This window comes from Fundulus heteroclitus, chromosome 19 (genome assembly GCF_011125445.2).
Source record: "Fundulus heteroclitus isolate FHET01 chromosome 19, MU-UCD_Fhet_4.1, whole genome shotgun sequence".
NCBI classification, from domain to species: Eukaryota; Metazoa; Chordata; class Actinopteri; order Cyprinodontiformes; family Fundulidae; genus Fundulus; species Fundulus heteroclitus.
Genome location: NC_046379.1, coordinates 21,047,502 through 21,074,764, shown reverse-complemented (window position 1 = coordinate 21,074,764; position 27,263 = coordinate 21,047,502). Strand labels below are relative to the sequence as shown.

The window sequence follows — 27,263 nt, the reverse complement described above, 5'->3', positions numbered from 1 at the left end:
TGAAGAGGCCCACTCCTCCCCAGGGGCGTGGCGGCCAGAGAGGTGGGTGGATGGCGCCACCGTGTGGCTGAAGATCGCACTGAACGCCGGAGGAATACAGTTGTTTTTACAGTACAAGTAAACCAGGTCCAAATGTACACGGGGGTGGGCGTGGTCAAGGCTCCCGTATCACTGTTTCAGATCCCTGTGCGTCATGTGGAAATTAAAACCATGGACAAAAACTCTGAGTGTTCCTGCACATGGAAGACGATTTGCTTCCAAGAGCAGGTTGCCTCAGTTCAGGCGATTTTAAGCGAAACATTTGCAGTGGAAACGTTCAGTTTACAGAGTACAGAAACAGGGTCCCTACGCTGTGCGTAAATGTCTGCGAATACAGGGAACCTCGCTTCATTGTTGTCCAGGTTAGGATGAGGGAAAGGAAAATTAAGTTCATGCTATCAGATTTAATTTTGAGTCCAGTTGTTGAAAAGATCCTTCCTTCCTTCCTTCCTTCCTTCCTTCCTTCCTTCCTTCCTTCCTTCCTTCCTTCCTTCCTTCCTTCCTTCCTTCCTTCCTTCCTTCCTTCCTTCCTTCCTTCCTTCCTTCCTTCCTTCCTTCCTTCCTTCCTTCCTTCCTTCCTTGTCCTTCCTTCCTTCCTTCCTTCCTTCCTTCCTTCCTTCCTTCCTTCCTTCCTTCCTTCCTCTGTAAACTAACACACGCGTCATAGCCTAGAAATGAAATACAATTGTCAATGGTTGCTGGAGAAAATAGTAGCTATCTATTGGGTATAAAGATATATGTAGCAAGTATTTGATGAGAAAATTGAATAAACCATTGTTGAATTTCTCTCTTTTTCTCCAGATTTCCCCGTGTGGGCCTATTTCTTAGTAAGAATATGATTGGGAAATTACCAAATGAACCCCTCTTTTTGCTCTTTGATGACGCTTTAGCAACACCTGGGTTAAAGCTGCTTATCGGAGGCAGAGAGAGAGAGAGAGAGAGAGAGAGAGAGAGAGAGAGAGAGAGAGAGAGAGAGAGAGAGAGGAGAGAGAGATCTCTCTCTCTCTCTCTCTCAGAGAGAGCTCTAGAGAGAGAGAGAGAGAGAGAGAGAGAGAGAGAGAGAGAAGGGGGGGGGTAGAGGAGTGGACAGACACTGTAACGGTGGGGGAGGCGTTCTGCTCGGTGGAGACGAGGAGCGAGCAGGCGGATCTGGCCCTTTAAATCGCCAATCCAGCGCATTCGGAGGTGAGTTTGGTGATATTCGGCTATTTTCCTCCCTTCCTGTCCTATAATAATACTGACGCCTTTGTGCGCTTCTGCGATCCCCCCCGGATTCTCGTCACCGAGGTTCGGCTGCAGCAGGAGAGGGGGCTCCATCGGTGTCACGAATCCGGATTTCCCCCAACCCTTTTTTTTTGCCGGCAGAGAGGGTGGGGAGGACCGGGGACAGGGTCAGTGGAAGATTTCTTACAGCTCGGGGGCTTCGGACCCTCCGAGGAAGCCCAAGCAGCAGAAGCTGGATCTTATTTGTCGAAGTAGGCCCACGTATTTGCATAATAGCGGAACATATTTGGCGAGCGCTCCGGTCTTGTGCGGTCCCTGGTATGTTTCTTGTGGTCCGCTGGAGCATGTCACCACCCCACTGCCACGGCTGGCTGTCGGGTGGAGGGGGGGCTCCTTGCAGAGTTTGAAGCGATCTTGTCTGGTTTTTCCACATGAGGAGGTGGGGGGTAATATTTGGCTTTGATGTGTGCACAAGGTCTGGGTGCCTGTGCGTGTGCATGCCTGGCATGCGTGTGTGTTTGGTGCGTGGATAGCCACGGGAGAGAGGACACGCTGTTCTAGCCATCAAAATGCCCGCATTGTGTTTTCACACGGCAGAGCAGTGAGCAGGGCCTGTGAGCAGAGGACAAGTAGGCCCGATCAGCGCCAGGCAGCTGCTGGGATCAATATGGATTGATGCGGGGGGTTTTGCGCGTCCTGAGAGCCTCTGTGGGCTCTGCTGGTTGGCTGCTAAGCGGGGCCTGTCCAGATCTAGCCGTGCTGTGTGTTTTTTTGCTGGGATTTCTTAGATGCTGTGTTGATGTGCATGTATTTCTCTGGTGTCAGAACGGAGCGGTGTTGATATAACTTGAGTGGGGACCCATGCGTATTTCAGCTCTCAGAAAGTTTTAATAAAATCAACAGGCTGGATATATTAAAAAAGAAACATTTTATTTTACCTTTATCCATGCTGGTAAGTCTTAATGAAGATAGAGACTTTCATTTTCATCAGAAATATTTAAACACACACAACGGTATTGTTGCACACATGCAATGCATTCAGCACAATAACCTCAGAATAATATATAACAAAGCAGGAGACACTGTAAGTACTGAATGAATACCAAATATATAAGTATATGCACAGAGACTGTAGGTACAGTGTAGGTGAAGCAGCTATTGATTTGTAAACGAAAACACTCACTGGCTTGTATTCGGTTGACCTGTTCAATTGCTTATTACCACAAATACCCACTTAGGCGCTCATATGACAGCAACTCTATGCATTATACATCTAGATACGGTGACAATGGCTTGTTGGAGTTTAAAGTGAGCACCAGAATGAGGAAGGAAGGAAGGAAGGAAGGCGACTTAAGTAACTTTGAATGTGTCATGTTTGTTGGTTCCAGATGAGCTGGCCTGAGTATTTCAAAAATTACTAGATATCTGAACTCACACAGTGGATTGCTCCTTGTGGCAGATGGGCTACAACAGCAGAAGACCTAAGAACTGAAAACTGAAGCCACTTTTTTTCCAAGCCTTACAATATTTGGTAAAACAGCCGACTCGAGAGGTCCTGACTGGTCAGATATGGCTTTTGATTTCAGCTGTAACTTTAAGATCAGGTCAGATTGGTGTAAACAGTGTGAAGGCATCTACTTTGCCTCATCTCCGCGATCGCCAATGGTAGTGGTGGTTTCATGGTGTTGGATATACCTACTTTGCAGCCCTTTGGCTCCTTAGTACAAGCTGGGGATTACTGTTGCTGACCATCTACATCCCTTTAAGACCTCAATGTTCTCATCTTCTGGTGGCTACTTCCCACCGAATAAGTTGCCAAAATATCAAGTCTCAGTTAATCTCTAACTCGTCCCTTGAACCTGACAAGCAGTTTACTGTACTTCAATAGGCTTCACTCAAGAGCTAGGTGTAATAGAGCAATTCTACATGTGAAGATTTGCTCTGAGGCTGCGTAGCCAACTAATCTGCAGGAACTGTGTGATGCTGTCAATTCAACATAGACATAAATCTCTTGGACATTTACTTGTAATTTGTCCAATGCTTGACGATTATGCTCAGAAATAGCTAAAGTAAATCCACTACAGTAGCTCAGATGTAAAGAAACCAAGACACCCTGAAATATTTCATTTTTATATTTGTTTTAATTCATTCAAGCTCTATAGTTTAATTTAATTTAGCCTGGTTGTTTTTGGGAATTCTCATCCTGACCGAGATACAAGGAATATTCCATCCCCATATCTTTGAAGAGTTGTTTAAAGTCAACTAAATGACCCATAAAGCCAAAGAGGACTTTTATATTCGCAATACAACGAACACGGGGGGAAATTGATCCGTACTTTTTAATTGCTAAATGTTTGTCTCTGTATCTTGCTGTCGCATGCTCTGCCTGTACATGCAGAAGCCCTAGTTACAGACTTGATTCTCTGATCTACTCCACAGTTGTAGTAATTAAAGAAGGACTCCCCTCCGGAGAGCGCGGCCGACAGACAGAGTGGCACACTGAGGCGCAGGGTGGCAGCGCTCTGATACAGCTGTAGGTGAAGCATGAGGTGTGGTTTTGGTTGTAGGAGCTGACGCTGAGGTGTTCTCAAAGGTGGACAAACAAAAGAAGCCAGAAGGTTTGTGAAGGGACGGCATAAACAAGCAAATGGAAATCACTTTTTTTCTAAAAAGTAGAACATCCTGTCTACTGCTTAGTCCGGGGCACTCCCAGATGTGTTTTATAAGAGGAAAGGATCATGATAGGGCAGAGTTTTGAGTTTTTTTTTTCACATTTTACTTGTAGCTGTTCATTATTTATATATATATATATATATATATATATATATATATATATATATATATATATATATATATATATATAGTGTATCCAGCTAGAAGGTGAACTGTGCATCCATCTTAAGGTTTTGGCATCCTCTCTGTGGCCCTTCCCATTGACTGTGACCACTGTCCTTTGTGGAGGAAATCAACCCCCACACCATGCTTCTGCCGCCTCTATGTTTCATTCGTGGGGTTGATACAGTTGGTGTCACACACGTTTCATCAACCTGTAAATCTGTTCCCCTTTGTCTCCTTTCTGCACATTTCAGTTGGGAAGAAGATTTGGAAAGAAATACTCCTTGCTGTTGGTAATTTTTCTTTGGTCACCGTGAATTGATTTACCCTAAAAAAAGAGATTTAGCATCTTCTCCACGATCAATTGCGATTTGCTGTAACTTGGAGTTAAATGTGATTAAAGTACCGTAAGTCACTTTTGTCAATAGATTAAAATACTGTTGAACTGAGAAAATTCCATTAGAGTAGCATTTTGCATGTAGGCAATAAAAAAATCCTATCTCATCGGCTCATAGCACTTCTTTCACATGTTTGCTGTGTTCTCTTCATGGCTTGTTGCAAACGGCAAAGCAAACTTCTCATGACTTTCGTTCTGCAAGGGAGACATTACCTCCACCCGAATGATTTGCAGAGTGCACAGCTAATAGTTGTCCCGCCCCAACAGTGGATCTCTGCAGCTCCTCTAGAGCTACTGTTTTATGTGGGCGGTGTTTCACAGCCTAACCCTGCTTTTAACGTCTCCACAACTTCATGCCTGAGCTATCTGGTGGGTTCCTTGGTTTTCATGATGCCGTTTGTTCATGAATGATCTCCACCAAACTTCTCAACCCTTCAAAGAACGGCTGCAATTACATTGATATTAAAACACACACTATTGACTATTTGCAGGCCCGTATTAAGACAATGTGGTGCCCCTGGGCACTATACCTCAAAGCCCCCACCCCCCTACCTGTTCTGTCCTCCGGTCAAAAACATCAGACATAATCAAGGGGATTGCTGTAATGTAATTTACTATTTACTAAGTTACACAACTACATGTAGGCATATGAGCAGTGAGCAATATTCAAATATCTCATTTTAAAATGTTGAAATCAAAAAAATCTTGATTTATTTATCATTTATTTTTATTGTGACATCAGTGTTCACAAAACGAATAATGCATGGTCTTTCAACAATTTCAAGTAAATAATATAACAATTTATGAAAATTTTTTAAAGCATGTGTCATGTGGTGCCCCCCCCCCCCCCCCCATAGTTGGTGGGGGGGGGGGGGGGGGGCTGGGCACTGGCCCTTACGGATAATCCAGCCCTGACTATTTGTGAGCTAGTTGTACTGAATTTTCTCTGGGGTTGTTATGCCCGCCACACTTTTAAGATATTTGTATCAAAAAGGAAAAGCATGCAACAGTTTCCTTTCAGTATTCTCTACATATAACTTTCACAGTATATAATATAGTGACGTCTGTCGTTGTAATGTGGCAAAACGTGGAAAGCTTTAAAGGGTATGAATACTTTTACACGCTAAATGTAAAAGAATGATTGATTATGGTATGGTTAGAGCTGTAACAAAACCACAATTGTTTGTGTAACGTGCTTTTTCTTTTCTACAGAGAGAAGCCAATGTAAACTCAGCTGCCAACCGGCTCTGTCCTCATTACCTGCCTGCTGTGTTCCTGCCGCGCCTGCTTTGCCTCAGATCGTCCCCTCCGTCCTCTCACATTAGTGTTCAGTGGGAGTCCTGTCTGCACACCACCAGTCAGGTGAGGCTCTGTGTGTGCAGGCTAATGAATCATGATCCATGCGCTTGGGATTACTGAGTCAGCAAAACATTTTAAACCTAATTATTTGTTGTTAACTCCTAGAGGTAGGCAAACGCTTATATTGGGATAAACCCAACTCATACCTCTGTTGGGTTCATTACTAACATAACTGTAGGCTCTTATGAATCATAGGATCCCTCAGTGTTTATTCTGTATGTTCTTTATGTTGGATCCACAGGTTTTTCAGTCATTATCTATGTTGCATATTCATGTTGTCACCTCTAGGTGGTGCTGTGGCTCCATGACTAATGTGATTCATTCCTCCAAATGGGGGATCTATTATAGAAATACAATTTTGGTGAATCTACAATAATCTATCAAGGGTATGAATGCAGGGTTTCAAAGCAGTCTGGAAAGTAATTTTCCTGGTCTAGATAAGTATGAACAATCAAAATAAGAGTTTGGAAAAATAATGCATGTGCAGACTTCATTCCCTATTCCATTGATTAAATGTTATGTGCTCCTTATTTTTTTCCTCACCTTTCTCTTTCTTACCTTTTTTCTTTCCGTTCTTCTTTCTTGACTTAAAAAGTTCAATGCACACCTTACTTGAATAGCATGTTTTCTCGCCATTCCCATTTTGAAGAATGGTTAAGAAAAATAGGTCTGTAGGTCATATAACATTACCCTGTGGAGGCGGAGAATTGTGGATCACCATAATCTAATCATATTTCAAATGTAAAGTTTACATTAAAAATGCTTTTTTTCATACATTTATGATAGAACTGGTCAGGGACACTAATGATTTTGTGGGGGGAAAGAACTAGTACTTCCTGACATGCTTATTTGATTATAACTATTTAAATTACTTAGAAATATTAAAGGGGCCCTATTATACAATATTCTCTTTTTGCACATGGGTTTTACTTCTATTTGGGTCTCTAGTGCTTCTAGAAACAGTCCAAGCACTAAATTTAAAAAAATCCATGCGGCCATTCTTTGGCAATAAGTAAATGTTTTGTTAGGTTGGGGAAACAAACCATTTCAAAAACCTCCCGATTATTACATCGTAATCGGTGGGCACTGCCCCTCACCTAGCAACCCAAGCAGAGCTTCGCCCACTTCATCAGCTGGTTTTACCGCTTTGTGAGCTGTACAACGGCTGTTCGGCATGAACATGATTTGTCATTTAGCACAAGCTAACGCTAACAATGAGCTACTGTTTGCCCTGAGTCCGTTTAGAAACCTCTCGCTATATCCTGGGTGGTCGTGTAGAAGGTTCTACTTCTTCAGCTTCTGTGTCTGATTTAGGATCAAAGATGTACTGTTGTACCATTGTGCATGTGTTTTCAGCCATTTTCATGTGTATAAAGTGTGAGTGTAAGCATTAAGTTGGGGGGGGGGGGGGGGGGTGGTCAGCTCCAGGTTATTTGCATAAAGGTGACAGAGCCCTAAAAACAGCTCATTCTGAAAGGAGCTCAAAATAGGCGGAATTGAGGAGGGGTAATCTCATTATTGATTTTTTGCAAAAAAAATAATGAACATGTTTTGTTTAGCCCATAGACCTATCCTAACTTGTTTAAAAGGAAGCAATATAGGTCCCCTTTAAAAAAAAAACTTTAGAACCTCACAGAGCTTGAATCATGCTGCGGTCATCAAATTTGAAATGAGCAATTTTCCTCACGCATTGCACAAAACTCTTTTAAGAGCCACTTGCCCTGAGACAAATAAGCTGCAGCGGGACAACAGTTTCTTTTTAAATGTTTCGCTTTCCTCTTCTTGTAGTTTTCTCCTGTGTTGGTGTCTTCTGATGGATGAATATGTCCACTACTAATAATATCGCCCAGGCCAGGAAACTGGTGGAGCAGCTGAGGATTGAAGCAGGATTTGAACGCATTAAGGTAAAACTAATTGTTCATCTGCTTTGTTTGGAGATTACATATTTCAGATCTTGTTTCTCTGTATGTTAATGCACCTCTGTTACAACTGTGTTTTAATGATATAGCGTAGTCGTGTTATTTTGTTTTATTTTTTGCAAAAATATGCACTGAAAATAAAAACACGCCTGGTTGGTAAAGTGTAGATTTCCACAAAATACTACATTTTATTAAGTTACCTCCCTTTAGAGATTATATTCAACCATTTCTTTTATGTCTGAGCCACATTACATTATGGATGGATAGCAGCTTAATTAAACGAAATAACAAAACTGAGGATATTAGTTTTGGCCTCATAGCACTTGCTCCCAATTCAATTAGGAATTGCCTTTAAGATTCTGTGAACTTTATTTTGGATCCTAAATCTCATCATATATTTCCGTGTTAACTCAGGAGATCAAAATGCTTTTTTCTGCATGTTTCAAGAAATAATTTCCCAAAATTATTATTTGGAGTTTCATGCTGCTTGGTTTTGTTTTATTTCGTCTTTTTTGTAGTTGATTATTTTATTTATTGATGCATGAATTTATTTTTCTGTTTATTTGTTTATGAGATAATTGAATTTAAACGTTCTATTAAACATTTTTACTTAACGCTTATTTACTTGCCTTGTGGTTCACATCATGAATCATGTGGAAATAAGAGCTTTTCTTGACGTCAATAGGTAAATATTATCTTGATTAAGTAATGATTTAAAAGAAAATAACAAAATAAATAGATAAATGATCATGACATGTTCTAGAGGTGATAAAATGAGTGATAAATGATTTTACAGAAATGTCCAGCTTTTAGCTTAAACTTCATTCATCATTTATATTATTTTTCTTTTCCAAACTCTTATCTGATTTTTTATTCTTTCTCCTCTGTCTTTTTACTAAACCCCTCTTCCCTCTTCTCATCTCCCTCCTCTTGCCTCATGTCCCCCCAGGTGTCTAAGGCAGCGGCGGACCTGATGAGTTACTGTGAGCAACACGCTCGTAGCGACCCTCTGCTGGTTGGCGTGCCCACCTCTGAAAACCCTTTCAAGGACAAGAAACCTTGCATCATCCTATAGCTTCACACATGCTTTTTAGCACTCACACACACACACACCTACACATACACACACACATACATAAAACAGATGCACCGATTCACATAGGCTTACACCTAAAAGTTCACATCTACAATGAACATCAGTCCCTACACTTCCTCAGACGTCAAGAAACCCTATCTGACGTTTCAGGGCTACACGCACACAGTCACTCCAAATTTTAGCCACACTGAAACAGTGCCACAACCCAGAGCCACCACTAGGGGGCAGGTATCTTGCCCTCATAGTTGCTGAGATGAGTTAAACGTAAGAGTATGGTCCAAGGTGCTTTGGTATTTTTCCCATATGCTGGTGAATTAACAACCGCTTAACGTGAAAAGGGACTTTTGACATTAACAATCAGTAAGAAGCCTGTTTCTTTTCCGTCGCTGGTCATGAAGCGAGGTGTTGGGTAAACGATGGGCAGCTGCTACAAAGGCAGGCAGTGGGAAGACGCATGTGGGCAACACAAATAAGTGGTAGGCGCGAGGCCCGACCGTGCCAAACACGACCCAGTGTCGCATCCAAAAGCTCAATAAATGCTTATTTTTCTGCGGGAACTATCCGAGAGCTTTGTCTTTAGCTAGAGTCTTTGCTTTGGTTAGACCACAGCATGTTCCCTCTCGAATCCGTATCAACAGACCTCTTCTCCGCCTGCGGCCTCTCTTTGGCTGCCTCCAGCCTTTTTGGCCAAGCCTCCAGCTGTGCCAACCTGTACAAAAACCTGTCTCTAGATGCTGATTTGCTGTCACTGGTTCCGCTGCGGCTCGTGATAGCTGCTGTGGGTTCAAAATCGATGTCTTAGCTGACCTCAGACCTGCACCAACCACAGGAAAGCAGTGAACAGCTCAACAAAGAACTCAAGCTATTAACCGTGGACGTTTACTGCTTCTTTTTTTTTTTTCTTAAGAAATACTTGTTTGTGAACTCAATGTATGTTTAGGTATTTTGTTGAACCATTACTTAACATTTAAGACAATACTGTACTTTTTCTTTTTATTGTTTTACTCTGATAGGAGGCGTTACCCCTGGATGACAAGGTTTGAATCAGGGGTCTAACCTTATGGGACCTTGAAGTCTCTACTGTACATCAAACCTTCGTGTGCTTTACTTTAAGAGGGAGCGAGGCCACAGATTGACCATACTGGAGAATCCAACTGCAGCAAAGGAGAAAAATCTGATTTTAATATTTTAAAAGAAAGGAAACCTTTTGGGTTTTCAGCTCATATTTGCTCTTTTGTCTGTATTTTATGCATATAGACACATTTGAGGAATATTGTAGAAAGACAGAGATGTATGCAGATTGAACAACCAGGCTAAACTTTATTTAATCACAGCCCAGAGACTGGATCTATCTTGGATTCCCCCTTTCTGTGTCTTCTGCTCCTCCACCACGCTCCTCCGATCTAAGAAAACCAAACATGATTGTAATAACTGAAGATGAAGAAGGAAAAAAAATGGCATTAAGAGAAACAAACTAAGTGTAAAAACTTTCTTTTAGACGTGCAGAAGTGATAAGTTGAAGAGTAGCTGTTTTGGCTTTTTATTTTTTCTGTTACCTTCTTTCTATGGAGTCCATGAAAGCTGATCAGTTGAGTATTATTAACCTGTACAGTGTTTGTAAGATACAAAATCTAAACACAGAACACCCCCTGTCTGTGGATGTTGGAATTTTTACACAGCTTCTTCCCTTTCGTCAGTCAAGATCATGTCCGTCTTCTCATTTTTCTTTCAGTTTTTAAAGGCTTGCCACTGGGGAGGTTGGTTTTAGCCATATCTAAAAACAACTGCAGTCAGGATTATATCAAATAAAACAAAACAAAAATGTTGCAAGGCTAAAGATAGAGTCTTTATGGGGGAAATAATCAACATCAGACCTCATTTTGGTGGCAAACACCCAACCTCCTGAGCCTTTCTTTTCTCTGAAGCGGTACATTTTTGGGGCAACAAGCAACACGAGTGTCACGCATCTACAATTTCCTTTGCTGGTCCTTTTCATGCTAGACAGCTTATCCTAAAAGGACTGAACAGAATGGATAAAAACATAACCAAAACCTTGCAAAAATAGGGTTGTTTGATTTGCCCAGTGCTGTTATATTTGTCGAGGGTAGGGTACCGTTACAGAGCATGATAGTCTCGTGTGTAAGACTGTGACAGAAGTTGTTGCTCCTCTGTTGCAATGTCCATGTAACCCGGAGGTGAAGCTTATTTTTGAAGGCTGTGAGAGATTCTTCTGGCCCCTGCTTCCTCATGCGAGTTCTGTACTTACATCGGTGTAGCGAGCATCGGTGTGTAAAAGCAGACTCTGCTGAAAGAAGCCAGACTGCGTTGGACATTTTCTCTATTGATGCTGAGCTTTCATAGGGGAAGCCAAAATCACCAGTTAGCCTATTTTTACTTCCTCTTGTACACGGCCTTGCTTATTTTGCCTTTTGTTTTTATTCAGAACAAAGAGGGCTGGCAGTTTCAAAAGTTTAAGGCTTCAGGTTGGTAGTGTAGTGTGCATGGGTGTTTTGGGGGTGCTTTTAGCTAAAAGGACAATTTAAAAGATCAGGGAGCTTATAGAAAAAAAAATGCAGCGCGAAAAGCTTCTGGTCCTGCTGGGTGTCATAAAGCATGGCAGTGTGACAACCTTGTGGTCCTGCAGTTCTTGATCAGGGTTAGTCTGACCAGGGGAGAGGTCATGTGTTTTGGCTATTATGCTATTTGTACTTGGAGGTCAGATTTTCAGCGTGTCCAGCTGGAAATACTCTGAGACTTTCAACTCCAAGTTCAATATCGTAATATGACTGCCACTAAAGTTGCTGTCTTTTTTTTATTATTATTATTATTTAGTTATACTATAAATAAGGGACATGCTATCAAAAGCAAAATTCACAATAGGTTGAGTAAAGTCTTGTGCAATATATACAGTATGATAGTATTGTTATATAAAAAAGCCATTTGGCTTTGTTGGAAATTTAATCCATAATTTAATATCGTCAATGATACAGTAAATGATGATAAAAATCACAATGATCATTTCTGTAAAATAGATAGTAAGAAGTCAATTAAAATACAAACAAAAAATAATTTCAAACAATAAAAAGCAAAACAGGCTGTTCACCTAATTTAGTGTTTGTCAAAGATATGTTTGCTACTCTTAAGTGATTCAAGGAGTCCTTTGTCTTTTTTACATAGCGTTATCATTCTTACGCTCATTCTTACCCTCATGGCCAGTCGAAACTCCTAACTGCATAAAAAGGCAGACATTGTGCTTTGCCCCCCACAACTGTTATGAGTAACGAGGCTGATTGGATGTTAAGGACTGTGGAATCTGATAAGATACAAGTAGACCCAATCTTGTCCTTTTTATAGAGGATTTCCCGGCTAAACCAAGACGGGTGGCAACCCTAGCTGCCCCACAATAGGGAAAGTGCTAGGCATAAACTATGTAATTTAACTGAGTTTTTTTCTCACCATACACCAGTGGCAAACACAGACCTCTATTGGTGAACATGTTCCTTATTAGTATTTGAACACAGAAAATGGAGGGGAATACAGTATCGGCTCGTATAGCTAATAGTGGTTTGCACCACAACAATAAGCAAATCCCTGTGGTTTTCCAGGGTAACTGATTCATGACTCAAGCATCTATTTTTCCAGACAAATCAAATACAGTATTAGCCTCTGTTTATTTATCAAAGTGTGCTCACTTTAGGATGAAGTGGGAAAGACACAAAAATGCTACACGTTGAACTTGTTTTTTTGTTTGTTCAATGTTTTTGTTTTTCAAAATGGTGGAAGCTATTTTAACACCAAGGCTAGTATGAAACCTAGTCAAATTTACATAGCTAACAGATTAAAATGCTCTCCCCTGGGCTAATTAGCTTCTCAGATAGTTTTAGCTACATTTTATTTCAAACTTTCATTTGTGCCAGTCAATAAAAATGAAGACATATCAGTACCCTTTAACATCTTGCTCTTTTGGATTCATGAAAGAATAAGTCAAGATTTACAAAACATTTTTATAAAACATATCTGTTCAGTTTGAAGGTAATGCCAACAGTTTGCCTAGCTTAGCTGAAAGATGACAAACAGCTGTAACAAAAAACACCATTCAGCATTTCTGTTTATTTCTTTTATTGCACATTTTACCTCTTTCACATTGTTTCTGGTCTGAAAGCTAACTTATTTTTTTTTTTGAAAGCTTTTTTTAATAGCTAAGCTTAATTGTGCCATTTAATATGACCAGCATAGGACATAGCAGTAGTATGGATCCTGATATATTTTCACAGAAAATGAAATGTGCCTAAAAAATGTCAAATTATGAATCAAAAATAATTTTAATGTAGCTGTGTTAATGTTTAAATGGATGGCTATACTGTCATTTAAGATTAAATTACTTGTTATAGCGACTAAAGAAATACTGTTTAATATCAGGAGGTTAGTGCAACATGTGGCAAGAAATTAACAATTACAGATGTATGATAAGATTGTTTCTTCTGACCCGATTAATGAAAGGGAGACAATTAGTACATTGCCTCGTGTTTTTTTGTTTGTTTCTTTTGCTTTTGTAAATGGGTATTGAAAAAGAGGTTTAAAGCTGCCGAGACGTATTAAAACATAAGATGTGCATGCACATCATGTCAGCTCACACAACGTTGCCCTAAAAATGTCTGACAGAATTTTCTTTTTTTACATTTCTGTTATATTTTCTCAATCATTCCATCTCTTCCTGGGCTACAATCAAAGACGGCCAGGCTGAATTGCTGACTTTGCCGACAGTTTGTCTGATTGATTAGTTATTAGTTTGCCTTATAGTGGCGTATATTGTGTTAATGCTGGTCGTGGAGTTATCAGATCAACAGAATGAACCGTTTTAAAGTGGACCATGTGGCTCACATTGTGAATTCGCTAAGTGAGCTCAACAAAATAATTTTTTTGCTCCAGTGAGGAGAGTTTGAGGCTCTTCACCGGTGGCATATCATATCAAATATCACTCAACTGGCTTGGAGTCCCATCTGAGACCCATCTTTTGTGTTCTGATCTTCTGTGTATGCATACAGTATATGTATCCTTTTTGCCTTGATTATGGGAAAAAAAATTATCTATTTTTTGTAACTGTTCTCTGATGTGCCATAACTCATGTTTTCTTGCACACTGTTAATATTTTGTGGATATTGCTGTTAAAAATATTGAGAAGTAGATAACATTAATAAAAAGATGATATAATAACACAACCTGTTGCTGGACTCTGTGTTTTCACAGCTGCTGAAAGTTTCCATATGCATCCAGCCCTTCAGGTTTCCTCTTTGTTTTGACTCAGCAGGACGTTGCATTTTTTATTATTTTTTTTTGTTATTGCAAATTACATGGATTAAAAAGGCACACGCACAGACATGCTCAATACTTTAATAAGTAGATGGTGTGCAGTGCAGAGATGGAAGTGCAATGTGCCAAGCTTAGCTAGGAAGAAGCTCCCAGCTGGACCTTTACGTACTTAGGCTTCCTTGCTCCTTCTCTTAGCTCTTTGAGCTATGGCTCTAAAAGTAATGTCGCCTCTAAATTTCAAACCATGTTTCCCCTAAACACTCTGAATTTTGGATGCAGGGGATCGCAGCCATTTAGAAGTTAGCCCCCCACCACCTGTCACGCCTTTGAGCAGCAGAGTGTAAACAAATGTGTGGTCCATGTGCCTGGGTGTTCCCCTTCTGGCTGAGCAGTGGACGAACATGTGAGAACGGAGGAATAAACAAGGAGTAGAGCAGAGGGCACATGGAGATACGGTTTTCCACCCACTTGTGCGTGCAGCCTTGAATTGCAGGCAGTTCAAAATATGTGACAAAACAAGAATAATGAGAGATATTAATAAGGTTTGACAGGAAGCTTTTTATCTTCTTAAAACTTCCTGTAGGGAAAGTCAGTCTGCATCAGCTGGCTTTGCCTGTTTCTTTCAGCGCAGTTTCAGTCTCCACCCTGGTCATTCTGGTTGACTTACGTTCGCCACAAAAGAAGAGGCTGTCAACAAAGACTTTGACCTAACTGCGTGCATTTTTCCACTACTCCGATGCCAGTGTAAACAGTTTTCATGTAACTCGGCAGGTTCCACGATGCACGCAAGCCTTATGTTTTGAAATTTGAGAGGAGAGTTTGTTGAATCCAATAATTTATTGACTTAATGCACAGGAAACAGACCAGGAACAAATAATAAAAATAATAAATTACCAAACATCTCATATTGTTATAAAATAGGCAACATTTTTGTAGGCACATTACAGTCCTGATCCAAAAATATGTATTCTGTATCCCCTGAGTTTTGAATTCAGACCCAAAAATATTAGGTCCTGAGACTTTTTTGCAGTTCTTTGGTTCTGCAAAGCGAGCCAAATCCTGTGTCCTCTTCAGCTTCAGTTTCCATAGAGATCACTCCTCCACAGGTTCAGTTGCTCTCAGCCAAAACGCACTCACAGCACACCCAGTCATTTCTAAAGAAAGACATTGTGTATGCATACCATGCTTTTACACATACCCCGTCTACCGGGAGACTCTCCCAACTCTGAACACTCAAGAATGTTGGCTATACAGTAGTTTCAGTATTACAACATTTCAATCCACACTGTAAACAAACAAATCATCCAGGTATGAACTGGGCGTGGTCAAATAACAATGCTGCTCCACCTCTTGGTGATTAATTTAAAATAGTCCTTGAACATTGTGAGTCACCAAGCAGAAGCCCAAAGGAAGAGTGTGTGCAGAAATAATCAGTCAAACCACTTTTCTGTCTTTATCTTCCGCTGAAACGCCCAACTGTTTTACAGCGACACGGAGAAAATCTTAAGCTCCTTCCACCATCGGTTTGGGTCCTGTGAGCGAATCCACTCAAGGCTCAAGCTGCTTGAGCATCAAGATCCTTCATTTTTTTTCAGTATCTCAACCCAGAAACTCCAGGGTTTCTAGGGATATTCAGACCCTTCAGCGTTCCTGCAGAATCAGCTCAGGAACCCACTGGTGAAGGCGTCGGCTCTCTTGGCAGTACGTCCCAACTTCTTGCAGTCGGTAGTGGTCTACCTGAAGATTCTGCATGAGAAGAATGAAAATGAATTTTTAAAAATAATCAAATATTAATTAAGGTAAATTTGATCTGCAAACAGTGACAAATATACCCCATGGAGCTAGACCTTGCCTTTCAGCTCATAAGTTTTTGTTGTAAGCATAAGCTGGCATGAGACTCTCATGGTATGGTAGCTTAAGTAAGAATATCACATTTCTACTGTACAAAATTATTCACAGATGAATGCATAACATGATTTTATGTAAGACAAAAAAAACCTTGAAGCAAAGAAAAGGTGTAGGAACCTTCTTTCAACTCTAAATCAGTGCATAGCAACAAGTGGGGGAAGGGTAGTGCTAATCTTTTCTATGCTCCATACAGTTGGCAGACAATTGTGTTGATGTTACAATATATGGTATACCTTGGTACCTGTAACCAGCGCATAGATTGTAGTAATGAACCCACCGTGACCAGCATGCAGTGGAGGTCTCCGCTCTCCTCTTGGTTTCGGTTTGCATCCACACCCCCCAAAAGCTGCAACAGCCTTTGAACCCCGGAGACCCGCAGGATGTTTATGCCGCTATCGCAACAGAAGGACTGCAGCAGCGTGAAGTGGATCTGTAGCGCAACGTCCTCCTCATCGTCTGCTGCCAGGACGCACAGGACCACGCTGTCCGGATCTCTACAAAAACAAAGGGAAACATAAAAAAAAAAAAAAACACTTACAGTCACATGTTTTGACCTTTTAGATAAGGGACGTTGTCACTCTCTGGAATGTGAGAAGAGCAAACAAATCATATAAATACAACAATGGCCCCATGAGCCATAATGAATGGTTTCTACTCACGCATTGAGAAGCTTTGCTGATTCATAGATGCCAACAGTGAGGCAGTGCTGTTTCTGGGCAGTTACAAGCAACTCCTCCAGTGCCAAGCTTGCAGACTGCATCCTGAGGATTGGGACAGAACAATTACTCTTTTGAACACAGAAAGAAACAAAACTCCTTCAGCTGTGGGGAAAAAAAGTTAGATAAATGCACCTATCAGACACGTAATTGTGTATGAACAGTGCAATAAAACAATAGCATGCATTAACGAGCATATTTTGCTGCAAAGTTATTTGTGCGACATGCATGCATATAATGTCCAGCAAAAATCTGTCCCTAGTGTGGAGTACTAACGTTGTCCATTGCATTGCTTTCATTTCATTTCTACAGAACCTGCAGCATTGGCAAACAACAACGTCAGGTAATAGCTACAGGGTCAAAGGACGTGAGACGCCCCAGTCCAGAACAGGACGTCCCTGCAGACGGAACAGACAGACTGTTTCCAAACAACGCAAATAGTATCTGACCTGTTCTCGACGGAGGCGACGCTTTCCTCAGGAACCATGATTGCAAACCGGAGAAGAAAGAAAAGTCCCAGTTTCGTAAAAGCGTTCCAGCCGCCTGGTGGTTTGAGATCCCCAGAGTTTGCGATGTCTCTGCAGCCGCGTTTACGCTGCTGCTGCTGCTGCTGCGTGTGTGTGGTTGGCAAGGTTGCGAAACACGTCTCATAGTGAAGGATCAGAGGAGGGCGGGACCGAAACTAGCCGACCTCTCCTATTGGTCCGACGGACAACTGACGTCTTTGACTTGTCACGCGAACTGCTGGCATTTGTCTTTGTAGTTAAACCGAGAGATGGTTTTATAGCGCAGAAAAGCGTGTTTGCTGTGTCACTCTGATCATGTCTAGCGTTGCAGTCACAAAAAATGTGTGTAAATATTAGAAATACGCCATCTCTTATTACTTATTACTATTACAAAAACTATTGTGCAACACGACACCCTCACATTTTCATAATGAGAAAAAATGTTCCATAACAGCATGTCTTATGAAATTATGACTGACATCTGCAGGCCGACCAAAGCAAATTGAACTCTCCACACCTTTCTAACAGTCCCACACTTATGCAATTTTTTACGATATTGTATTCTTAGAAATAACCGTCATATATCCAAAATTGTAAAACTTAATATTTAAATCCGATCACTCATAAGTATGAAAACACTTCCTATTTGTGACCAAATAAAGTTGATCAAAATCAATATGATCATTAATAAAAAAAAAAAAATCTTAGACTAAAGTTGACTGAACGCTGTCATGGCACAATCTTTAATATTTCAGATCAGAATATGCTGTGGTTGACCAAGACAATACAGTGCATCACTGTTAGGAGGATTGGATCAAAAGTCGTCCTGCAGACAGATTCACTCACCTGAGCTGTAGCTCTCTGCAGCTCCTCCAGAGTCAGCGCAGGCTTCTTGGCAGCTTCTCAGAGAAATTATCTCTCTATGTCCAACCTGTTTAGTTTAGGTGGACAGTCATGTCTTGGTGGTTTTGTCGCCTGATCCTGCACTTTATCCCTGACCTGTCACTTGGTCACTATGATGCTGTGTGTTTACTAATGTTCTTTGACAGAACAGCTGCAGGTAAACTCTCTTTACTGATCTGTTGATTAAGAAATATCATATACTTTGTTTTCTATCTCCCCTGTTTTTAAAAAAAGAGTTACGGCTATTATTTAAAGAGCATAACTATGTGCCTCATTATCCTTGCATAACTCAACATGTTCCCTAACAGCGGTTCTTAAGAACTGCTCAGTGATATCTGGTAAGTGATCAAAGCAAATAAAAAACATCATTCCTCTTTAAATAACAGCATGTAGCAGCAAAGACGTAATCATTCCAAACATTTTTTTCAAAAAGGTTTATTTATTCCAATAAGCAACAGTTGTATTTGATCAAAAGTTATAAAATGATTAAATGCTAAAACCATAAGCTCAACTATATTACTACAGGTTTTTGATCTTCAACTAAACATTTTTATATGTTAGCTGTCATTATGGTTAAAACGTTTGCTCATTGAGAGCAATGCTCACTGCAGTAAATATGTATTTAGAAAGAAAAAAACCTAATACTGAGACTTCAAAGATGTGTGCATGTCTCTTTCGGGGGTTTGGGACTGGGTGTGCACAGGGGAGGGATACAAATGATACCGGCATAAAGGAAACCTGACTGTAATTTCATTATATCGCATTAGGGCAAATGTTTAGGAAAGCTTCTGGGTGACTCATTGCTGTTGCTGCAATGGAAAGTGTGGTTCTTAGGACTTAGACATTATGCATAAGGAATATGGGGTTGAATCAGTTTATGTCTTTTCAGTTTATCTTTAAGACACTAATTAACATAAAAATGACATCTCAAGCTAGACAAATAGGTCTGCTCCTTTCTGAGTCCTGAAAGATGTAATCATATCAATTGAATATGTTCAAGTCGTACTAAAAAACTCAGTTTCAGTTTATAGCACCAAATGGTGAAAATGTATCAAAGCCGGCTCAGCAGATTGCATTGACTTTGCAGCAATCTCCTTATGCTCCTAAGAGCATAAGTCATCCAAATCTTTGCAAAATCTGTAACTCTGAGGAATAACTTGTACATTTTAAACAACCTTGGGTTCATCGCGTTCTACCTAGCGGGCATGATTGCCAGATCTGTAGAGCTCCAGCCCGGTCGTTTCATCCTGATCATCTTTAATCTGATTTTCAAAAAAGCTCTCTGCATAGTTGAGCATTTGCTCCAAGACCATGAACAGCAGTATGTCAGTGTTCAGATCCAGTTCCAGCTCCTCGCTGTAGTTTTTCACTGGCATCACGAAGGACAACGGGATTCCCAAGGACTCACTCAACTGACGTGCCTGAAAAGTTGGACCACCATTTATAGATCTCTGTGAAATTTAAAAATTTCTTTGTAATACGATAAACATCTGTTTTATATCTTACCTTCTTCTGGATGTAAACACTTTGATACACATTTTTCAAATCTTTTGCCACCAGAGGACAGGCTTCATCCACTTTTGTCATCACAAAGATCTGAGGGATTCCTGTCAGGAAACATAATTAAAAGAAGATTGTGAAGATTTTGAAGGGAAAGTTTTATTGATCTATAGATTGATTATAACAAATTCATGCTTCAGACTGGAAATGGTGGATGAAATTTGTGTAAACCTTGTAGTGCCTCCTGTTTGCACTCTATATATATGGTGCTTCACAAATGCATCAATACTCCTAGAGCTCTTCTACATGTTGTCAAATGGTAACCCTAGTATTTGACCCTTTTTGTTAGAGAAAAAGCAACACAAAGTACACACAATCATTTTACAGTGGAAGGAATAAATTAAAGATTTTCAATGTTTTTTTTTTTTTTTTTTTACAATCTGTAAAAAAAGAAAAATTGTGTGCATTAGTATTTGGAATTCTTTACTTTGACAACCCTAAACAAAATCCAATGCAACCAATTCCTACAGACGTTGTCTGGTTTGTAAATATCATCCACCATTGTGTTATTAATAATTATTAATATCAGTATAAAAACAACTGTTCTGTAAAGGCCTCAGAGTTTTTTTAAGAGAACATTGATAAACAAACACCATTTTAAAGACCAAAGAACCCAGTAGACAGGTTGGAGAAGCAGGGGTAGGTTACAAAACAATATCCCAAGCCTTGAGCATCTTAAAGAGCAATATTCAATCCAGCATCTGAGAGCTGAGAGAGTATGGTATAGCTGCGATCTTTGGCAGAGACAGGGAGGCTGGTTTGAATTGATGGAAGTAAATACCTGGAAGATACCTGGAAGAAAACCTGTTACAAGCTGCAGGAGATGTACAACTTTGCCTTAGGTTCACCTTCCGGCCTGAAAACAACTCTAAATGTGCACCCAGAGCCAAAATGAGATGGGTTGGATCCAGCATACTTGTGTTTTACATTGGCCCAGTCCAAATCCTGAACAAAATCTAGCTTAGAATCTGTGGCAAAATCTAAAAACTGATTTTCCAGTCAAACTGACTGAGCTTGAGTTACTTTGCATTTCTGCACTTCACAGATATCCACTGCTTTGTGTTGATTCATCATCAAACACCCAATGAAATACATTGAAATCTCCAGTTCTGACATGTCAAAGTGTGCAAAGGTTCAAGAGATATGAATACATTTTTAATGCACTATGTACCTAAAGAAATAGAAGATGATCAAGCAGTTTTATGCTTTAAACCTTTCTTAAACATAACATTTTCCCACTAACCAAGCTGGTTGGCCTTCTTCCGGATGGCAGTGAACTTGTCCAGCATTTTCTGGCTGAGAAGAGACACCTTGCAGGTATCTATCACATAAGCCACACAGTGAATCGTGTCATTCAGAGTCACGTGCTTCTTATAGCCTGGAGAATCCTCTAGGATTGATGAACAGGTGCTAAACTAGAGTGAACACACAAATCATTTCACTTTGATTAAATCCGTACCTCAAACTCTCACAGTTAAACAGCTTACATAAGGTAACACTAAAGTGTGCGTGTATTTAAAGACCTGGTAGCGATCCTTCGTGTGCCCTTTCAAGATGCTGACTACATCGTCGATGTTCAAGCCGCTGTCAGCGTTTTCCTCCAGCCCCATTGTGTCACAGAGGATCAGAGGAAGATTTGCACCACGTCTTCCTGCCTTAATGGTGTAGGCGCGATACTATAGAGGGGAAGAAAAAGTACAATAATGGGTTGAATTTTTGAGATTAATGGTCATGAATCAACTACCTAATCATGTCGCCACTATTGTTAGTTAATGGCCAGTGCAACAAATCTGTATTTAGCAGTAATTGCTGCACATTTCCTCTTTAGAATCTGAGAAGATCGGATATCTGGTACCTGAGTGGTCACACTTGTCCCTGCTGTGCCAGTGATGGCTTGGCAGGTCATGTTGCCCCGAAATGCTGAGTTAATGGAGTTGAAAAAGCTCGACTTGCCGGCCCCAACAGGACCCACCAACAGGACGCGGACTTGATTCACTGATTTGAGGTCAGGCAGATAGTTCTGGATACTCGTCATCAATTGCTGCTTTTTTCTAGAAAGGAAACAAAAATGTTATCCTGATGGCGATCAGAACGACTAGAGCAAAACGATTCCTTCTAGCTGATATGAGAACGTAACCTGAAAAACGAATAAAATGAAAACCTAAAAGAGTGGAAACAAACTTCCGATTGATTTTAAGACAACCAAGTTTCTCTTTCTCTGCAAATTCCTTCTACATCATGGAAGACTGTATGATTGGATGAGGTGCTTTAAATCATATTAATCTATATAAATAAGCAAAATCATAATCTGTCTCATAATGTCATTAACACCAATAAAATATTCGGTCCAGAGGAAGAAATAGATTCAGTAAATTTCTTAAAATTAAGATTTACTGTGAAAAACAATTACTCTTTATGAAGTATTATTTTCATCATTATTCGGTGTTCTGTGATTCTGTTTCTGTCTGGATGCTGACTCACTCCCAGCTGTTCACCCAGAGCCAGTAGCTGCCAGAGAAGCAGTCATCAGGAGTGCCTGAGCAGCCAATCAAAATCAGACTTGGGAAGCATGTGACCATGTGGTATTAGCCAGTTTTTCTACTTTTCTACACATTCTTTACATTTGGAGCAAAATCAGGAATTCACAAACTGGTACTTGTAGATACGTTATCTCATGGCTGTAGCTGTTTCAGAGTCAAAGTTCCAAATCATAACGTTAAATAAACTCTTGAATCATTTTTTTAAATTAAAACCTCACCCTGTGTTATTTGTAAAACCTTTTCTAGGTTTCTAAGTCATACAACACAAAGCCATCCAGATAACAGAAACGTTGACACTGACATGAAGACAAGGCTTCTAAAATCTAACAGTTTGGGGTAATTTTGGGCTCCTGACTGCAGTTTTACTTCTAGTAAGTATTTAAGAGTGGGACTACTTCCGTGTATGTTTTCTTCCTTGAGGCCCACAGAAGAGTGGAAAAACACAGAATGAGTTTTTGTAGTGCAAACATAACTTTTTGCATATCTTACAGGAAAATATCTGGCAAAGTTTCACAAAAAAAAAAGGAAGCTGTCTTGGATTTCTACATACTCAGCCGTCCACTGGATGTTTCTCCAAGGCTTCTCCAGGAGATTTCCTAGTTCTGTATTTATACAAAATAAACATATTAAAGCACAGATTTGATACCATGTAAATTTCTAAACCAGATTATTCTTAAATATATAGAAAACACAAAAGATTTCACACGCACATGTGAAATAATAATAAAATAATCATCATAAATGGATTTGATTATGAGAGACCCTTAGTTCTTTCACAGACCTTCAACTCGATACACCTCAAACTCTGTCAGGGCCAGGTCCTCCCCATGCATCTCTGCTGCCTGGAAGTTGAAGCAGGTGCCCGGAACGGATTGCACCAAAGGCCTGTCCTCACACAAGAAAACCAACGCACCAAAATTTGGACCAGTGCCTCCATCTGTGAAGGCACGCTGCCCACTGATACCCCCCACTCTCAGTGGTTTATTTCTCTCAGGAGCGATGCTGTACAGGAAGGCCTCCCCATCGTGGACTTCCTCTCCGCTCTGGGCGTAGTCCTTGGATGTGTAAGCCCCAAAGACAAACCCCGCTGCATTGTAGGCCACAATCACAGTGGGACCCTGCTGGTCACAGCGGCTGTGGAAGGCAGCAGCAGTGAAGCCGTGGACACTCCCTTTGTAGAGAAGGTGGAGTCGGACATGACCGAAGAGAGTCAGCAGGTTCCTCTCCTGGTCTCTGGACAGGCTGGATGTGACTACTGGCATGATGCAGGATAGATAAGTCAAAGTCTCCTGAAAGCAATGTGAAAGAAGATTAAACTTTAGAAATAATTTGTTCTCAAATGAAGCTTTTGTTAGTTATTGGACAAGATTTACAATTCTGATTACAGCATAGTTGGCAGATAAACAACAATCATAGTACCTTTATTGAAGTATTCATACTTCCCTGAACCTTTTGACTTTTCAACATGTTGCAAACACAAATTTATTGTATTATATTATATTATATTATATTATATTATATTATATTATATTATATTATATTATATAAAATATTTAAAAAAGGAAAGAAATAAGGAAAACGTGACATGGACTTTTTTGTGAACTACTTTTTACTTCAGCTGTCCAGTCCAGGGCGTCTGACTATACCAGCTCTGCTCATCAGAAGACAGAAATATTTGATCATTTAGCTTTGCAAAACAGTTCAAGCTCAGTGAGAATGTATGGAAGGTGTCTGTTGATATCTTGTCATGTATTTTTTAATAGATTCAGGTCTGGACTTTGACTGGGCTATTCCAACTGATCAATATGCTTGGTTCTAAACCAGGCTTATGACCTTTTAAAGGCCAAAGGCTCAAATACTGTAAGGAAACAAGTTATACAAGAACCACCAGGCACCGGAACAGCTTCTTTCCCACAGCTGTCACGCTCCTAAACGCCTCCTGACACAACTATAAGGACTGTAACCCCCCATCCCCCCATGCAATAATAACATATGGACTGTTCCCCTCACACACATACACAATTTGTATACAATCTGTATATAATCTGCAAATCTTATCTGCCATTATTTATCTTGTATTATAATACATATATAATCATTTTCCTAACATCCTGTATATTCTGTATAATCTGTATAATCTGTGCATATAGCTCCCATATTTTTTATTTATGTCTATATTTATACACAACATTATATAGTCCCTTACTATTACTTTTGCTTATACATACACCTGTGAATAAATATTTATATCCTGTATAGCACTTCTGGATAGATGCAAACGACATGTCGTTGCTTGTACTCGTGACAGTGCAATGACAATAAAGTTGAATTCTATTCTATTCTATTCTATTCTATTGTCCAGTTATGTTTATAGTTGGAAGAGAAGTTGTAACTAGTCTGTTCAGGAGTGAAATGAAAGATAAGAACCACGTGTGAAATAGAGGAACTGTATAAAAAAAGTAACACATGCAGGGTGTGCATGGAAGCTTATTTCTGATGTGACTGTCCGTTTTGATGTGACTGTACTTAAAAAACCTGTTTGTGAGCTATTATGTTAAGTTTATGTTGTCAAACTAAATGAATAAAAACCACCTTCAGAGTGAGTAGACACTCTTTTGAATCAAGTAATAGACATGAGTTTTTAACTTTCAGTTTTTATTTCAAAATAATTCAGTCATGTAAATGAGACAATCCCAATTTTTCTCTATGTGCTATGCTTTTAAACAGGATCTAAACTTTCCTCAAATACAAATACACATCATTTAAAAAATATCTGTTTAATATAAAAGAGTATAAAATCTTAGATGAACACAGGACATTTAGATGACTGCCTCGCCACATGACAACCCGAAAATTTTCCTGATCAACATGCTACACACAGAAATTGTATCTGAATACAGTATTTACGAAGGAGGATTCCATTAAAGCTTACCTTTATTAAAGATTTGGTGGTAAAACTCAAGAAGAGCTGCTGTATTTTTGGCTGCTTCTCAGTCGAGCTGAAAAGAAAACCCCTGCTTTTATGTTGTTACTTTCACTTTTGAAATGATAGGGCCCAGCCCTTAGACTTTGGGTCTAAAATTACACCAACAGGGAAACAGATTGTACACTAGTCATTTTCAGACCTTCTCAAACAAAACTTTCAATTTTAGTATTTTAATTACAAAATAAGCTATTTTGGAAAATCTGATGAAAAGATTCCCTTTGCTCACTCCATAGACCCCACACTCACCCAGATTAATCACATCTTCTTTTTCTGTTTACATGTATCCCAGTATATCCCACTTAACCCAGGCTGTAAGGTTTAACTTCAATGCAGTGTTTGAATTGTTACTTTTATGATTTATTTTTTTTTTAATGTTAGCAATACTACTGGCGGTGCCCTGATCGGCTGCGGCTGCTACGGCTCCCGACATATTTGCGAGCATTTCTACAAAAATTTGCTGCCTGCACTCTCATCCTGACAGAGACATGGCTTAACTCATCAATACCAGACAACGGCGTTTGCCTGGAGGGGCTAGCTGTTTTTCGCGCCGACAGAAACTGCGGACCTGTCAACTGTTGTTGATGCATTGTGTTTACATCAACAACAACTAATGTAAAAATGCTAGATCTGTCGCCAGCTACTGCTCTCCGGACATCGAGCTATTGACTGTTAACTGCAGACCTTTCTACCTACCCATAGAGTTTACTGTTGTTAGCATCACTGCTGTTTATGTGCCTCCCAGAGGTAGTACTAAAGAGTCTATGAGTGTTCTCTATCGAGCTGAGCTGCAATCTGCACACACGGAGGGCGTTTTCATAATTGCTGGGGGTTTTAACCAGGTCAATATGAAGACTGTTCTCCCTCATTTCAACCAACATGTGGATTTTCCCACTCGGGGGGGGGGGGGGGGGGGGGGGACACACTCTAGACTTGGTGTACACTAATGTAAAAGACGTATTCAGAGCAGCCCCCTGCATACAAGCCCCTGCTGATGAGAGCAAAACCCACAGTAAGCAGGTCAAGGTGTGGTCTGAGGGGACCATGGAGGCACTCCAGGACTGTTTTGAGTGCTCTGACTGAGACATGTTTAAAGCTGCAGCAACTTATGACAACAAGATCAACATTGATGAGTACGCCATGTGTCAGGCTACACCAACAAATGCATTGGGGACGTCAGCACCCCCCGGGCCAACCAATGACCCTGGATGACTGAGGAGGTTCGACAAACGCTAAAAGTACGGAACTCAGACTTTAAGTCTGGCGACAAGGAGGCACTGAGGACAGCGAGAGGCAACTTGAACCGTGGCATCAGGTTAGCGAAGCAGAGCCACAGTCAGTAAACCCAGGATCTTTTCCACAACGCCGGCAACTCCAGGAGCATGTGGAAAGGCATACGGGCGATCATCAAATACAACATGCCCTCCACTCCGGTGGGTAAAGCTGATGCTGACTTCCTTAACGGACTAAATAGCGTCTTTGGGAGGTTTGAGGCACTAAACAGCACTCCAGCAGTGAAGACTGTTCCCTATCAGGAAGAGGAGGTCCTCTGCCTTGACACTGGCGATGTGTGGAAGACTTTGAGAAGAGTCAACCCGCGGAAGGCCCCAGGTCCCGACAACAAACCTGGGCGGGTGTTCAAGGAGTGTGCAGGTCAGCTGGCTGGTGTCCTCACAGACATTTTTAAGACCTTGTTGGACCAAGCCACAGTGCCAGCATGCTTTAAGTCTGCCTCCATTATTCCGGTGCCAAAGAAACCTCAACCACCTCATTTAATGACTACCGGCCTATTGCACTGACTCCCATCTTGATGAAGTGCTTTCAAAGGCTGGTAAAGGAACACATCGTCTCCAGACTCCCACCAACACTCGACCCGTTCCAGTTTGCCTACCGACAGAACCGCTCCACTGAGGACGCCATCTCCTCCGCTCTTCACCTGAGCCTAGCACATCTGGAGGAGAAGAACAC

The 27,263-nt window shown here is 40.6% G+C and overlaps 3 protein-coding genes across 9 annotated transcripts; 1 reads left to right on the top strand and 2 right to left on the bottom strand.

Annotated features, from left to right (window-relative positions):
* The first annotated feature begins 1,105 nt into the window (after positions 1 to 1,105).
* gng7 (guanine nucleotide binding protein (G protein), gamma 7) lies at positions 1,106 to 14,088 on the top strand. Of its 6 annotated transcripts, none has more exons than XM_012852595.3 (4): positions 1,106 to 1,224; positions 5,708 to 5,857; positions 7,643 to 7,758; positions 8,723 to 14,088. In XM_012852595.3, the coding sequence occupies exons 3-4, from the start codon at positions 7,672 to 7,674 to the stop codon at positions 8,846 to 8,848; spliced, it is 213 nt and encodes a 70-aa protein (XP_012708049.1). In that variant the 5' UTR covers positions 1,106 to 1,224; positions 5,708 to 5,857; positions 7,643 to 7,671; the 3' UTR covers positions 8,849 to 14,088. The 6 variants fall into 6 exon arrangements, with proteins under 6 accessions (XP_012708049.1, XP_036006285.1, XP_036006286.1 ...); XM_036150392.1 differs by lacking the exon at positions 1,106 to 1,224 and adding an exon at positions 1,234 to 1,430; XM_036150393.1 differs by lacking the exon at positions 1,106 to 1,224 and adding an exon at positions 1,234 to 1,514.
* A 909-nt stretch (positions 14,089 to 14,997) lies between these two features.
* On the bottom strand, positions 14,998 to 17,446 carry LOC105917717 (growth arrest and DNA damage-inducible protein GADD45 beta). The gene is made up of 4 exons (XM_012852594.3): positions 17,253 to 17,446; positions 16,747 to 16,848; positions 16,365 to 16,581; positions 14,998 to 15,925 (listed from the first exon to the last, which is right to left on the bottom strand). Exons 1-4 carry the CDS (start codon positions 17,288 to 17,290, stop codon positions 15,821 to 15,823), a joined length of 462 nt encoding a protein of 153 aa, XP_012708048.1. The 5' UTR covers positions 17,291 to 17,446; the 3' UTR covers positions 14,998 to 15,820.
* A 1,886-nt stretch (positions 17,447 to 19,332) lies between these two features.
* Positions 19,333 to 25,354, bottom strand: LOC105917716 (interferon-induced protein 44-like). Of its 2 annotated transcripts, none has more exons than XM_012852593.3 (8): positions 25,245 to 25,354; positions 23,094 to 23,601; positions 22,863 to 22,914; positions 21,628 to 21,823; positions 21,296 to 21,448; positions 21,016 to 21,187; positions 19,719 to 19,819; positions 19,333 to 19,633 (listed from the first exon to the last, which is right to left on the bottom strand). In XM_012852593.3, the coding sequence occupies exons 2-8, from the start codon at positions 23,572 to 23,574 to the stop codon at positions 19,409 to 19,411; spliced, it is 1,380 nt and encodes a 459-aa protein (XP_012708047.2). In that variant the 5' UTR covers positions 23,575 to 23,601; positions 25,245 to 25,354; the 3' UTR covers positions 19,333 to 19,408. The 2 variants fall into 2 exon arrangements, with proteins under 2 accessions (XP_012708047.2, XP_036007072.1); XM_036151179.1 differs by lacking the exon at positions 25,245 to 25,354 and adding an exon at positions 23,732 to 23,736.
* Between the last annotated feature and the right edge of the window lie 1,909 nt (positions 25,355 to 27,263).